At 43.6% G+C, this 16,388-nt stretch overlaps 1 protein-coding gene across 1 annotated transcript; it reads right to left on the bottom strand.

Annotated features, from left to right (window-relative positions):
• Window positions 1–1,224: 1,224 nt before the first annotated feature.
• On the bottom strand, window positions 1,225–16,375 carry LOC123019299 (E3 ubiquitin-protein ligase RNF135-like). The gene is made up of 7 exons (XM_044422089.1): window positions 15,892–16,375; window positions 12,704–12,793; window positions 11,830–12,036; window positions 10,550–10,712; window positions 8,399–8,473; window positions 6,471–6,572; window positions 1,225–4,081 (listed from the first exon to the last, which is right to left on the bottom strand). The coding sequence occupies exons 1-7, from the start codon at window positions 16,276–16,278 to the stop codon at window positions 3,552–3,554; spliced, it is 1,554 nt and encodes a 517-aa protein (XP_044278024.1). The 5' UTR covers window positions 16,279–16,375; the 3' UTR covers window positions 1,225–3,551.
• Between the last annotated feature and the right edge of the window lie 13 nt (window positions 16,376–16,388).

Genomic DNA, 16,388 nt, shown 5'->3' with positions numbered 1-16,388 from the left:
TCTAGGCTGATTTCAAAATGTTAACCTTTAAGCCAACAAAGGACCAGGTTACACAAAGGAGTGCCTTCACCCATATCATCCTGCTCACCTAGGTCAATGCTGGGGTTTTGCTCATGTGCCTTTCAGCTAGAATGGCAAGTACAAAGGCAGGACTTTGTTGGTGGTGGCCACTCAATTATGAAACTCTCTTTAGTGCAGGTCTTTGAGAAACCTTCAAAAATGTACTTGTTCAAACTCCACTCTGTATTGTAGTGGTAAATTATTATTATTATTATTATTATTATTATTATTATTATAACATTTCTATGCCGCCCCTTGCCGAAACCTCGGGGCGGCTTACAACATGATATCGAAATTCTGAAGTGTAGCTGCTTATCCTAACAATGCCCATAATCGCAACTCAAGGGGAGTCCAAAAATGCAACCCTCTGTATCGATCCAGAAGACCAAACAGTTCTAGTAGTTTTCATCTCCGCCAACACCAGATCTTTTGCAAAGCTGATGACACTGGCATTACCAGCACTGCATCTCTGTGAGCCCCGGCTCCGTTACACCAGGGACCAGCAAGATAGCACTTGTGGGCACACTGGCACCCACCAAGTCCCTTGAATGTGCTTGTGACTGCCCACTTTCCCCTATCTCTAGTCAAGTCAGAGAGGTTAAGATCACTCCATTGCCTTTAATACAGGTGGGGAAAGGGGTGCCCTGCTGAAAAATGCCTTGCAGAGGCAAAACTCGCATTCCGCTGAGGTCCTTTGGGCAACAGAGTCTGGGGGGACTGGGGGGGGGGCGGAGGCTTCCTTCCCACATGGCTTTTTTTTTTTTGTAACCAAGGGACAGTTTTCCACAGATGTGCTAAAGCAGTCTTGCTCCATGAACTTTAACAGAGCTGGAGAAGAGAGTGCTTCTTTAAAAATAGTTGTGGAGATCCAAGAAGAGTTAAAATCCAGAAAAGGGGCACTCCCAACATTTTAGCCCCCCCCCCCCAGCAAACTGTAGTGTAACTTTTTCAAAATAACAAAGACACCTGAGGGCTCCAAGGGGTTGCTCACCTCTATACTAGGTTGCAGGCTCCACTCTCACCAATCTCAATTTTGCTTAAATACCTCAAATCTGAAAATTCTGTTTTTGGTATACTGATATATGTTTGCCTTTATTATTTGTAAGCCACTTTGTGAGGGTCTGTCTGAAAAGCAGAATACAAATCTATTGAATGCATACATTAATAAAAATAAAGTAGTTTTTTTGATAGATTTAATGATACATATTTTGTATGTGTGTTGCACAATTTTATTTCCAAGTTGCCTGCTTTGAAGTATCTTATGGCAGAAAATGCAGGGTACACATTATGTAAATTAAGCAAAACCATGAATGTTCCTTCATTTCTTCATTCTAAACTTATAATCTCTTTAGAACTCCTGTGAGTTTTCAGAGCTCCTGCTGGCTTGCTTTATATAGAAACAATAAGACTGAATACAGGACTGCATCTGAGGTCAATCCCAGGAATTTGGTACTTTTGCTCTTATTTATTACTTGATTTTCCCCATTTGTTGCTTGCTGCCAACCTATAAGCTAGCTCTTGGAATAAAACAACAGAGATAATTATTTTTAAAACTTCCTAGAGATAAGCATAAAAACTAATGCATAGCACATGTATTTGGTAAGTATCTAATGTAAGTTAACCCAGTTTATCCATGTGTTTCTCTACTTAGGTTTTTCTAAAGAAATAAAGTTTCTCTGGAATCTTTTCCCTGATAACGTTTAAGGCCTATGTCTTGTATCCATTGGTCCTGATGCTTACTACCTTTTTTGTATTATATGCTTGGTTCCCTACAACAAAATCTGCATAAAATACTTTTCTTTCTAACCAAGAGAAGCAAGTGTAAGGGCATGGGAAGTTATTACCATTTTATATCCATTATTGTATTTTAGCCATAAAGGAGAGTAGGTCTCTTACCTCATGACATGAAACACTGAGAGCTTACTGGCTTGCAAATTTATGGGAGTGCAGTTCCCAAATATACATCCTCTCTCCCCTTAGGTCAGGGACAGGGCGACCTTCTTGGGCTATGGGCACATTTGGCAATTGGAAAGAGCGCTCTGGGCACTATCACAAAATGGCTTCCATGGGAGATGTGGCAATGGACAAGTAAAGTGCAGAGTACATGGCAGGGATGAGGTCTGAGCCACAATGTACTAAACACTGGTGGGATCCTATTTCAGTTCCAGGAACTGGTAAGAAAATGTGCTTTTTTAGGTGGGAGGGCACCAAGAGGTATATCCTGGGATGCACTGGAGGGCAGCGGCTTCCTCACCCCTGTGTTTTGCAGCAGATTGAAACTCTAGTTCTTTGAACAAGTTTAATGACTTGAATACCAACTGGCTGCCCCCAGCCCCGATTCTGAGAATTGTATTTTTCTTATAGATGGTATAATATAGAATAGGAAAACTACATGACTTTGTTGTGCTTGCTAAATAACCTGTCACAGGCAAACAGAAGAAAGAAAGCAGTCTTGTAACATCTTTTCAGAAAACTGATGAATGTTTACCACTGGTTAAGATTCATGTATTGGCCAAGAATTTAAATATGCATTAAGACATGGGTCCTCAAACTACGGCCCGCAGGCCGGATCCAGCCCGCTATGCCCATTTATCCGGCCTGCCTCAGAGGTTTTGCATTCCCTGCACCCACTGCCGCCACCCGCCTTGACATGCTCGCGGAGATCGTTTTGGACTCACTCGGAGATCTCCAAGCGAGGAAACCACTGCCTCACCGAGCACATGCACGCTCGCCGCTGCCATCGCCTCATCAGCCCACGCCCACCGCCGCCAGCTTTCAACTGGCCCCCTGTTGAAAAAGTTTGAGGACCGCTGCTTTAAGGTTTAAAATTTGTATTTTATGAACTATGTTAATGTATAAACTTGGTGTAAACAAATCCCCGAGAATGTTCTGCCTGTTTTCTGTCAGTGTACTATTTACACTGAGACTCAGAAAAATCCACTAAGCTGGCCCTGAAGATGCTGCAGAGACAAAAATCATGCAGGCAATTTAGTTCTAAAAGCAGTGCTGAGCCAGACTCTGCATCACATCCAGTGACCCAGAATGGATAAGCTCCATGAAGGGGAAGGCTATCAGTGGGCACTAGTGCTGATGGCTCCATCCAGACTCAGAGACAGTGGACACTGGTTGCTGGGGAACATGGGCAGGAGGGTGCTCCTCCTGCATGTGGGATCCCGTGGGCAGCCAGCTGGCCACAGAGTGAACAGAGTGCTGGGCCAGAGGGACCCTTCGTCTGCTCCAGCAGGGCTCTTCTTATGTTACCTTGTGAGCCCTTTCAGTAGCCATACATTTTCTGTCCTCTGTCCAGGAAACGCTTGGCTTGATGGGCTTAATCTTAAGTCATGCCCTTTCAAGGAGCTGGGGTTTGGTGCAGGGAAGAAAGGCATATTTCACTTCCCTGACATAGAAGACCCTAACCAAATTCCAAGTCCAAGGATTCATTGGGAGAAACTGGTAGGAAGAAAATATACTGGATTAGGAGGAGTCATGCCTTAATGCTTTGTGATACTGTTTACAGTTAAGTAATCACCAACACGCATACCATAGATCCAAAAGGCAGGATAAACAGGATGGGTCACATTGATTTGAAACTGATGTAAGCAAGTTTCCTTGTTGGGGAGACAGTAAAAAGATAGGGAGTTGTTTGGAATGTCGAGGAAAACACCAACCAGCAGGGGTTTCTGTTCAGTGAGGGGAGTTTGCTGATCCCTGTGCCATGCTGAGAGCTGATTGGATGACCACTCGATGCACCAGGAGAGGTCTGTCCTCCCTAGTCTCTCAGAGTGACCAATTTCCCTCCTGGCCACACCGATGGCCCATCCAGTAGAGTTCTGAGTGCTTACTTCCCAGTAATGGTGCCCTTCAGAGAAACTCTGGGAACCCGTCACCTGGCAGTTGCGGAATCTCCAGCGAGAGGGTTCATATTCCGGAAGGAAATCGGGTACCATCACTGTCTTCCTGTCCTCTGAAAGTTCCAGTCTGCGGCTGACCCTCTCAGGATCTAAAGTCACATCTGAGGCCCCTACATTAAACAAAACAAATGTGTCTTGATCCAAATAAATCAAGGGAATTTTTGCAATGTTCACAGGCCTCACGTGCTCAGCAACAAGTTGTTCACTTCTACAATTCATGTTACTTATTTATTTGTAACATGTGTATCCTGATGAGTTCAAGTTAGCGCATTTTATTCGAAAAGTCTGCAAGCTGGGTCAAACAGAGAGGATGACTAGCCCAAGGTAATCCATGAGAGTTATCAAGAATTCAAACTTGGGTCTTTCTAATCAAGGAGATCCATCTGCTGCAGTACACAAGCTGCCATAGCAGAATGTCAGAACCTCCAATGTCCATGGCTTTCTTGAAATAGATCATGACTGCTTCACTCTTCTGTCAGTACCCAATTGCTTTAAAGTAGCATGCAGGTTTCTTAAGCCAGCCAGCCTCAGCATATGGTACAGGCATATGGAGACAAGACCACTAGGTATGGACTATGTTATGGGCAGTCACAACTAGCCACATATTTTGCCTTTAAGCAGCAAGGGAAATATTTACATTTACATTTCTACCACATGCTGTTTTTTAAATCAATGAGACATGCACTGAGTTTCTTCTCATCACAAACCCAAATAATTCCATGGCATAGATAGTGGAAGAACAATTTCTGTGGTGAGACTGCCAAAATCCACATCCCTGCATCAAACTCTCACATCCTTTTCTGTGTTGTGTAGGCTCACTAACACTGCCATGTTGTAACACTGCAGTGTTCTGGATTCCCTGCTCCAATTCATCAAGAATAAGGAGCTGGGCTGAGTCAATGCACAACGTGATTCTGTCACAACATGCACTAAGCAATGGGTCCTGGATACCTGAAGGAGTGTCTTCTCCCCTATGTGCCCTCCCGCCCCTTGAGATCTGAGGCAGAAGCCCTCCTGCAGGAGCCGTCCTTGAAAAAAATCAGGAGGGTGGCTACCTGGAGAAGGGCCTTCTCTGCGGTGGCACCCCTGACTGTGGAACACGCCCCCCCAGAGAGGTTTGCCTGGCGCCAACACTCCATTCCTTTCCGCTCCTTTCCTTTCCTCACCTTACCTTTTTCTTCTCCCAATATTTTAATTGCTTATTTGTTTTAATTTGTGGCTTTATACCTAACATCAGATATTGTGCTACTCCTACTCCTACTTCTATTTTTATTCTATTTTATTAATGTTGTGAACCGTCCCAAGACGTCTGTAATGGGACAGTATTTAAAAGTTTTAAATAAATAAAAAAATAAAATAAGCAATACTATATAATATGGGGAAGGGGAACTCGACATGGGGATGCTATTACTGGCACCAATCCTGTGGTGTACATAACACATGGTTGCACCCATAGTGATATGGGATATACTTGGATGAAGAGGTGAGACAGATTTCATCCAATAACCTATCCAGGTCCAGCTGCCCTTGCACTATTCCCCTCCAAAAACTGCCTCACATGGTAGCTGTGATCCTTCAATCAGCTTATATTCCTTCCCTGTCTGCTTCTGTTATGGCTCTTAAAGTCTAAACTGCCATGTTTCCCTGCTGGAAAATCATCTGCTACGGGGTCATGTCACATACCATAGAGGCTGGATTCTATCAGCAAGAGTGGCTTTGTCCCCTTCGGGTACCACAGGCAGGGGCTTGGCCATGTCTGCTGGTGTCTCTGGCCCTGCACTTTGTCTCTGTGCCTCCTCCCAGCAAAGAGAAAGGGCCTTGGCCAGTACAAGGAAAAACAGAGCCTCCTCCCAGGACTGGGCAAGTTCCTAGCTTCACAGAGCTGTGGACACCAGGCACCTGCCCAGCTGGCTGGTCCACACTGAGAAGAGCCGCCACCGTTCCTAGCACAGGCTAAGTCTCCACTGCCTGCATTCCCACTATTACTGCTGACCTCAGATTTAAGATAATAGTGAGAATTCCCTGATTGGTGCCCAGGAAAATCCGTTTTTCTCCTCAACCTCAGATTATTGATAACAACACAGGTGCCCCTCTCAGGAGATTCCTTTACAAGACAACGTGTGAAGGACAAGTCCCAACCTGTAGAGGGGGCTCTGAGGGCCAGACCAGGGAGCCCTGAGGGCCTTATTAAACCTGCAAGCAGAAGGTTCTGCATCCCTGCCCTACAATTTGGGAAAGCTTACAAATACCCACAAACTTTACAAAACAAAATGCATGAACACTCAGGAGCTCCAAAAACTAACCACAAAACTAAAGAAAGCAAAATCTTGGTTTCAGAATCAAAGTTTTGCTCTTGAATTGGACAAAACCTGACTGATCTCACTAGGGAAAAAATCTGTTTAGATGTTACAGTGCCAGTTCAATTGCTTTATTAAGACCTTTCCTGAAAGATTAGAACACTTCTGAACATTATGTATGTGTATTAATGCATATACTTACACTGAGAAAACGGACTTGAAAGTGCCCAAAGAGGACTGCCTCTAGGAGATGATATGGCTGAAGAACTGCTGTTAGTAGCCTGAAGTGGGCCTTGACACAGTGCTAATGAAGCAACATAAAGAGAATCTTCTGGTTAGATTTTAATTCAGCTGGAAGCAAGTTAGAGATCCTCAAAATACGAAGACGGACATTGTCAACTGGTAAGAACAACAGACATGTCTCTGACTCCAGAACCCCTCTTGGGGGTATAAAATATCTTACAGTGATGAGCAACACATGCACTTAAAGTGTGTGTTTTCCGTATAACATGCAGGGGCCTTTAAACTTTGTCCCAGTTGCTCAGAAGCTGCTTTTTCATAAGCAGGCAATGTGAGGTTTGTGCAACACTTAGCAGTTTCTCTACCTGGGGGGCTTAACCCACTGCTTTACTGAGGCTTCTTCTGTTTTCACGGTGGGTGGAAAGGTGCATCCTTTGTGTGAACAGAGTTGTTTCCTTGGATTTGTATTTCTCTGCCTTTCCGTGTAGTCTATTACGCAACCACAAGGTGACACTGAAGCATAGGTGCAGTATAGCAAATTTGGAAGAGTTTGCCTTGGTGTGTCAAGTTTTAAAATTTAACAGCATACTCTTCTTGCTCCGAAAGTATCTGCAAAAAGGGCTAGCAAACATCAGAGAGGTTCTGGAGGGTGACAACATTGTGAAAAGGCCGCACAAATATCTGTGAGTGGGAGGATCACAAGAGTACAAAATACACACAGGGAAGGTCCTGCGCAAACATTTTGTGGGAGATTGGAGAGATTCATGAGGGAGGAGGCCATCGGTGGCCACTCGCTTTGTGGGCTATGCACTTCCTCCCTTACCAGAGGTGGCCTGCCTGCATACACCAGGTGCTAAGGAGCTTGGCAGGCAGGGGTCTGGCACCCATCCTGCTTGGGGGGATTGTGTGGGCAGCTGGTTTGCCAGCATGTGAATGACATGCTGGACTAGATGGACCTCTGGTCTGATTCAGCAGGGATATTCTTATGTTCTTATTATGCAGGTCTTGATTATGAAATCAGGCATCCAGCCAAGTCATGGTCCCATGCTGACCAGACGGGTTCAAGAAGGAGAGAAAGAAGAGCTGTTGCTTTGCCCTGTCCCTGACTCCAAAATGAGGCAATGGCAGGGATGAGCTGCCCACCTGGAGGGCTTGCGAAGGTCTTGCCAGCTGCCCCTTCACGAGTGGGAGGAATTTTGGGGAGAAGTTCCCAGTTTGAGTTCAACATTCTTTGCATGAGCAAAGGGGTATCTTCCAGCTTATAGAGGGCTTTTAGAGTTACCTTGCCTTGTAACTGTGGAAGTGCCCATAAAGATCTGACTGTCTGGTGTTTTGGAGTCTAAGGGCAAGAGGGGAAAGGCCAAGCATCCATGCATGAAAGCCTACAGCCAGATAGGCATCACCCCAGCTAGACTGAAGCACTACTGTGCTTTTTGGCCAGTCCATCCAGAAGATGATACAGGCTTTTGCACCACAAAATCGTTGCCCTACACCTGCCCTACAAAGCTAGGAAGCCACCTTATATCAAGTCAGCACATTGGTCCAGACAACTCAGTCTTGCTTACACCTTCTGGCAGTGCCTTTCTAGAAAGATCTTTCCCAGCCCTACCTGGAGATGCTGATTGCACAGTAAAAGCCTCATCTGGAAGCTCATGCGGTCTGCCTTGAGGAGCAGATGTGGACCTTTGTGGGCAGCGGGCTCTGAATTCTGCCATCTCCCTGAGTGGGGAGACGGGCTTTAATTGCAGAAAACATTTCTTCCACTGCTTGATACATGAGACTCCAATCACATAAAACTTTGTGCACTGTTTTCATTCACACAAGCAAGGATTCCATGTTCTACAGCACTTGCCAGAGAAAGAACGCAATCCAGTTTTAAAAAGTACTTACAAGAATTGCTAGAGGAGGTGATTACATCCTCTGTCATTTCCATTTGGATGCCATTGCTTGTTCCTGGAGTTGGTTCTGCAGCAAAAAGAAACTCACTTCTTAATCATTGAGACTGGTCACTGACTTCATTTAATGTATTCCTAAATAAGCGAGTCACCTTTTAGGTGCCTACCTGAACTGTATGAACTTCATACATCGAACTGGCTCCAGATTCTGGGGGGCCCTTGGCCAAGACAGCCACCACAGGCCCCACCCTCAATGAGCGTGCCTTCTCACAGCCACTGTCACCAGCTTCTGCTCCTCTTCCTTCATATGGCTACCATCTGCTTGCTTGGCAGGCAGAGAACCAGGAAGTGGGCAGGCCAGGGGTATCAGCTGCCCCTTTTTCTCACAACCACCACTGTCTGGGTCAGTTGAAGACGCGTCTGCATGAGCAGGTGAAGAGGAGGAACAAGTCCATGGGCTCCTCTCAGTGGACTTTGGCACTGCATGTTGGGCCTTGGTAGGGGCCCAGCCATGCCTACCTTTTCTGCCAGCCCCCTCCTTGTAGCTCTGTCTCCATGCTCCATTTCTATCTAGGTGATAGAACTGACCTACTAAGGAGGGTTCTTGTGAGGAACTAGTTCCTGGTCAGAAACTAGTCTACAGAATGGCCGCTTTCAGGTGGAATTGGATGGTGGTGAGCCAGGACCCTGCCCATTAAACCCAAAATGGCATGCCAGAGGTCTCTCTGCAGCAGCATCTTTCCTCCTCTCTTTCTCTTGCCTCTCAGATAGCACTGGGAACAGCATAGGGTATCCCCAGTGCCCTTAAGAGGGGGTCTGATTGGGTTCTGGGTCTCCCAGCTGCTGATCCCTCTTACAAGGATAATGTATGAGAAGCACTCTGAACAAATGTTATGCAAATACTATCATCATGAGCTACACATGTCACTGTCCACATCTGGACTATTTCCAAAGAAGATGCATGTGTCTACATCTCATGATAAAGACTGGAGCCACCAGCATGAATATGTGCTGATCAGTCTTTTAGCCAATCTAAATTGAACTAAATTCACCTGCCACCAAAACTTCAGTATAGGGGCCTTTTTTAAATCTTGCAAGAACAACACATGTTTGTTATTAGAATCTATTATAGCTTCTAATAATAAACATTATCACTCCTTCCTCTAAAAAGGCCATCTTTGTTTCCTTTGATAAAGTCCCTGTTCACATAACTCCCAGGACCAAAACAGCCGCAGAGGAAGAGTTCTCTGCCCATGCTGTGTCCATCTGCACTGCAAACAGGACCACAGAGAAGTATAACAGGAAAAAAGAAAAGGATGGAGGAAAGGGGGCTTGCTATCCAGGATACACAGAGCAACCAGGAGCACTCCGAAGACTGGCGGTACATCTGTATATGAGCACCTATGAATGCACAGTGCAACACAACACATAATGATCATAATTCATAAACATTCATAAACTGGATTAGATTCAGTAACAAGCTCCTACGGCAGTGTATAATTTCAGGACAAACATCTCTGCCCCACCTTTTTCATTTGCCTCCCAGGAGTATTTTGCTGCTACTGTTTTCTGACATGGCAATGCTCATGCTCTACTTGATCCTCACTGTCGGAACCACTCTTGTGTAAATCAACTGTGGGCCATCTATGGCCCTCCAGATGTTTTGATCTCCAACTCCCATTAGCTCAAGTCAACATGGCCAATGGTGAGGGGTGATGCAAGGTGCAGGCCAAAATATCTGCAGGGCTACAGGTTGCTCACCTTGCTGTAAACAATGTAGACTCAGTTTTACTTCTATAGATATCATAATGTAAAGATCCAGTGTGGCACAGGACAGCCAGAGTGGCTAGAGTGCTGAGCTTTGGAGATGTATGTTTTAGTCTTCATTCAGCCTAGTCCTCATTTGGATTAGTTTCTTGTTCTAGTCCGTGTTTCTCTCAGCCTAACTTCCTTCACAAGACTGTTCTGAAGATAAAATGCAGAGGGGAACCTTATACGTAAGCTGCCTTGTGCTCCTTGCAAGAGGAAGAAAGGCAGATTATAAACTGAACGTAGTGATGATTTATTTCTGTGATTCAATGATGATGATGGAGTCAGCACATTTCTAACTATCTTTTGTCAAGGGACCAATACATCCTTTGCCTACCTTCTGGCAGCTGTGCTGGGTAATTCCCCAAGACTGCCTTTTCCAGCTGTCTTTTGAACTCCTCCACGGCAAATATGATTCTACTAAACTTTTGAATAGCCAGGGAAAATTCATTCACTCCAATATCGCTGCCAGCATAAACTTCTTGCTCGGATGAGACACACTAACAGTATTAAAGATAAAAGCACAGAAAGAATGAACAACGCTTTTTCCATCAAGGATATGTGATGTTTCTGTAATTAGAAAGGAAGCGGTTTCTTTCAAGGTTCAAGAAAGCTCTGTTTTTTATCAATTTTCACCAAAGAAATTTTCACCATCTTTGCACCACTTTGCACCAATCTTCACCGTCTTTGCACCACCGACAAGTGGTCGGCTTTACCGCTTTTAGCAATGGGCAGACCTCAGTGTTTTTACTCTCAGAGGCTTCAGTCCAGGAAAACGTTATATACACTTTGATTCCCACTGAAACTACCTGATGCCACAGCCAGACCAATGGCAGGCACTGGAAAGTCTGAGTGCAGACTTCGAATCTGCTCCCCTTGCACTGGCTGCCTGTATGTTTCCAAGCCCAATGCAAGGTACTGATTTTGTCCTATAAAGCCTTGCATGGCTCAGGTCTTTAGTAGCGGATGGAGAGTCTCTCCCAGTAGGAACTTACACAGGCACCACAATCAGCATCTGAGGTCCTTCTCTGAGTTAGCTTTGGAGAATGGTAACAAGGGAGACGGCCTCCCAGAGGTGGAATGATCTCTCCAGTGAGGTCCACCTGGCAGCAACATTGTCAGATGGTCAATACCAGGTTACAAGTTTCCTTTATTCTAAGGTATTTGATGGCATATATTGCCCAGAAACCTTGGCTATTGGGATTAGAGAAATGTAACGAATACATGTGTGAAATCCAAATGTATGGAATGAAGCTATTTCAAGTTATTCTTTTCCAGATCTGCTGCTACCATGGTCTTTATCTGAAAGCCCCAAAGTCATACTTTCCTGATTTGTATTCTCTTCCTCACCACCTCAATCCCCTCCTTCCTCCTGCTATTTGCCCTGTGGGTACAAGGAACCTCTGGTTTGTAACCACTTACATGGCTGTTCCGCCGAAGCCAATAAAACTCACTCTCACTTACAACCTGGAATAAGGCTAATCCATCTTTTTAGACACTGGAGAGGCCCCATGTCACGCTTTCTTCCCCTACGGAAACAAGTCCCAACTTGCTCAATGTATCCTATTATTTCACACCATTAATGTCACTTCTCCCCCTGCCTGCCACACTTTTTACCTTCATGACTTCTTCAGAGTTACTTTGCAAGTCCAAAAGCATGTCAATTCTTCCACTGAGTTGTTCCTTCATTAATTCTGTTTTTTGTTCAACTTCAGGATATGCTAGGTCAATAACATCCAGCACCATTTTCTCTTGGTCATTAAAGTATTTCTTCATAAAAGCAAACACCTCTATAATTGAGCTTCTGCTATGAGACGCACAATCCTAACATCAGGAAAGAGAAGCCGATTAGGACCAATTTGAACATACAAGTCTGCCTAGCATACAGTTATGTGGGGTGTCCATTGTTGGTCCAAGTTAGAGTAGATCCATTACAATAAATGGGATTTGCTGTGATTGTAGGTCTACTCTACTTGGGTGCAAGCCTTTCTATTTCCTCTTAGTGGGAGGGCACAACTCTTCAAATGCTTTTGGCCTAGATCAGCTAACTCACTATCCTACTGTCAGAAATGCTCTTTAAAATTGGACGGTATTGCTTCCAGCATTGGACTACAGCTCCCTTACCATCAGCTCCTTTTATGCAATTACTGTCTCTTCCATCCCAGTGGAGAGGAAGAGGGTAGTGGCGGATCTGCCAACAAAAAGAAGAGCAGTTCAAGAAGAAACTGAATTTATTAGAAGCAGGAGCTCAAATGGGGACACGTGCTCCATTTTCTACTGAGGGTTTGTGCTACTTGCAAGAGTGTGCCGATTATTCCCGGTCATTGCTTCTATGGGCAATGCACATATCTGCATTTTGCAATCCCCCTAACATGCCATTATGGTGGCGGCAGCGGGGCATGTAAACATTGTCTGCACAAAGAAACAGTCTCAAAAAACTTAACATTTCTAGAGCAGGTAGAAAGAAATCCAAAGGATCATATATACCAACCTTCATATTAACGCTGTCCTTCCTACAGCTGTCAATGGCCTCAATAGCCACCTCTATCTGTTTGGAGACTTCACTTATTTTCATCACATCCTGAAGGGTAAAAAATAGCAAGTCAACAAATAGGATTTCAATAGAGAGTACTTCTGATAGGTGTGCACAGATCATTTAATTCACGGAAGCATGCACTTAACCACTGGACTTGCATTACAAATATTGCAAAATGGGGGTGGGGTGAGGACACATTTGGCAATAGCACTTAAATGCTCCCTATTTTCTAAGCACCAAAGTGGAGGAGGTAATTCTAAGTGTCATTCAAGATTTAGGAAAGGGAGAGTGGGATGCTTATCTAATGGGCTCAGGGAGAAGTAGTAGGGGAAAAATTTCCCCTGGGTAGGCATGAAGATACAAGAAGGGTTGTCCCGCACAGACTCATGGGATATGTGAGATGAGATGGGATGATTCAAGGGGGGAAAGCCATAGCAAACCATGGAGACTATCATCACCTTCTGGGAGCAACATGACTTAGTGAGTGAAAAAGCAAGTGAACAGCCAGCCCATGGTGGCCTATTCCCAGTATGGCTTATCCTGAGGTGCAAATTTCCCCAGTGTCAAGATTATTTATTTATATTAAATCGGTTTAAAAGCCACCTGTAAGCATCATGCTGTCTGGGTGGCCATCACAATATAAAATCAACAAATAACGTTAATAAATTAATAAAAATAATAAATAAACAGAATGAAATCACAATAACATAATTAAATAAAGATAAAACAAGCATTAATATAATTTAAAAAGAGTGTATTGATAGAATTGTGAATGCCTGGGGAAAACCCTTAAGAAAATTTTGGGGAAAAAAAGTGTTGGCCCCTGTATTTTGGAAGGCTTTTGTTTGTTTGTTTGTTTGTTTTTCTGAAAATTAAATGGATGATGGAATGCTTTCTTTCAGAATGACAAACACAGAGTTTCAGTCACAATTTTTATATATCTACTCCCCAAAATGCTTTTTTAAAATGATGTAACGACGTAAGACCACATAGCATCAGACCATTCCAATTCTTGTGTTCTGAGGACAAGCAAGACCTAGGTTGTAAACTAACAAGATGCATTTTTGCCTGTTGTAACAGAAGAACTTTCTTCTTTGTTTAAGAGCTTCCTCTTGTTGGTCGGGTTGCTAGATCTAACCACAACCCTTCAGTGTTTAGAAGTTCTTGCTAACTATGGCAAAGTAGCAGAAGGAGCAGAAACTGATTGCAATTGCTATGAAAATAGGACTGATTACTTTTCATATACATTCACAGAGTTTGGTTTAATCCTCCCTTTCCCCCTCAGTTCTTTTAATGAGAATGGATGTTTTATATTTACTTGACACTGTGAAGGAAAGTACGAAATTATCTTCACTTTACTGATTGGTTTCTCCTGTTTTGATTTTTGTTTGTTTGCTGTGCTTCTCATGAAGTGACAAACCCAAAGGAGTTTCTTACAGTTCAGCTGTTCCATACAGTTCAGGTGTCCATTACGGTTCAGGACACCAACCAACCACCCAGGAATTTGAAAATTCTGCTTGTAGTTATTGCTTGTAATTATTGTTTGAATAAATTATACTTTTAATATTTATTTATTTATTTATTTAAAACTTTTCTAGACCGCCTCATTACCAAAGTCTCAGGGTGGATTAACAATACAAAATGTAAAAAATTTAAAACACAGCATCCAAACATGATGGCATTGATATGCCAAACATGATTTGTATGCTAAACCAAGTTCCACATTATCCTGAAGAAACAAAGTGACTTTTAATGTGTAACGGATACCAATTTTGTTCAATTTTCCCAAAACTTTCCATCTTTTCTCTGAAAAAAACCCCCAGTCTTTTCCCCACAGCTTCAAAACTTTCAGAAGTCATACACATCTACCCTCTCAACTGTATATCATTGTCCCTTCGGCTTTCATCAGCTTGGTGGGGAGCAGCCCTATTGTCATGCACACACATCCTGTCAAATTTCAGGTGTGCTCTTGGGAGGTTCCCAGGACGGACTGTATCAAAGATACAGATTACGATGATGAGACTGTTTATGAAACAGTTCAGACTCCAGCTACTTCCTGATTTTGGGCCCCTCTTCTCATTCATCAAGCTGAGGGGTGGTGCTCATTGAGGAATGCTTTGCACATATTCAGAGGCTCCCTTGTCTTTTTTTTTCTAGAGATGTGTTAGCCTGTTCAGTCTGGAAGATTTATTGTGGCATAAAGTATTATGACTATACAGTCTTAAGTATTATCTTTGGGTGGCAAGTACATACACACACAGGGCTTAAAGGAAGAGGATATAAACAGTGAGGCCATGAAAAGGAAGAGGGATGTAAAGAAAAGCACTAATGGATTTTGTGCCACTCCTTATCTTAGGAGCCAGGAAAACTTATTGCTGGAACAAATGCTGAGAAGATCTGGACACAGAGGACTGTCTGGCACCCCAGATTTAATTTCTAAGGACCCCTCCAGATGGATAGGTTTGCTGGAATGGTCTCCCACAAGCTATACCAGAACTGTGTTGATGATAGCTACATTGACTGCAATTAGTTCAAACCTACTAGGAGCTACCAAAATTAGTTCTGAGTGCTTTTCTCCACAAATGTATAATAATTGAACTACAACCTGTTCTCCATGTGTGCTTAAGTTTACTTATTTTTCTCATTAACTTTATCTAGAAAGTTAAATTTTCACAATATAGCTTTGTAAACACATTTCATATCGTTTAAGTGATGTATTCATATCTATGTAGTGACATTTTCTCACTTCTTTTTAAAGCTTTGTTTTGTTTAAATTTATAATAAAAATAAATAACTATAACTTGCCTTCCATACTAGTTATATTACTATCTCGAGATAGTACTTCCCACCATCCCTTTTGGGTTCCACAGTGATCAACTTGTATCCCAAAATGGTTTGGACTATAACTCCCCTCCTCATCAGCCCCAGCCAGCATGGTCAATGGTCAGGGATAACAGGAGCTGTAGTCCAAAACATCTGAAAGCCCCACTTGCTTATCCCATACTAAGTCATGCTCTCCGATACCAACTTTCTGCTTCTGTTATCTGATCTGTTCCGACGTCTTCACACGGTCGAGTCATTACTAGACGTCAGAGCACCCGGTGATAATCGCGTTTATCAGCACCGTCTTAATAAAGCAATACCTTGAGAGTATACGGAAGAAGTCCAGCCAAGCGCTTGAGATCCTGGGATATACTGGCTTCTTGGTCATTCCTCCAGGAAGAATTCAAACAGTAGTTTCCGGGCCTGCTTTCACATATTCCCGGGGTCTTAATTCGCTGAACGATTTCCACTATGTTGGCAAGCGATCTGTTACCTACCAAACCATTTGGAGGAAGCTCACTCCTGCATGTGGGGCAGGTTGCCTTGGCCCCCACTTTTTCGCAGTGCTGAGAGATGCACTCTTTGCAGAAGCTGTGGGAACATTTTATACTCAATACAGGGCTGTTAAAAAGGTCCAAGCAAAGGCAACAAGTCAATTCCTCCCAAAAAAGTGTATCAAGCCGGGCAGCTTCAGCGAAAGTAGCCATGGTCTAGAGAGGCACCGTTCAAGCCCGCTTTCGGTTTCCTTTATTCCGCTAGAAAATGTTTTCTGTGCTGAAGGGTAAGGCTATTAGGTGGCTGTTCTACTTCCCGACTT

The sequence above is a fragment of the Varanus komodoensis genome, unplaced genomic scaffold (assembly GCF_004798865.1).
Source record: "Varanus komodoensis strain SLA01 unplaced genomic scaffold, ASM479886v1 scaffold12, whole genome shotgun sequence".
NCBI lineage: Eukaryota > Metazoa > Chordata > Lepidosauria > Squamata > Varanidae > Varanus > Varanus komodoensis.
This window is presented reverse-complemented; position numbering and strand designations above follow the sequence as displayed.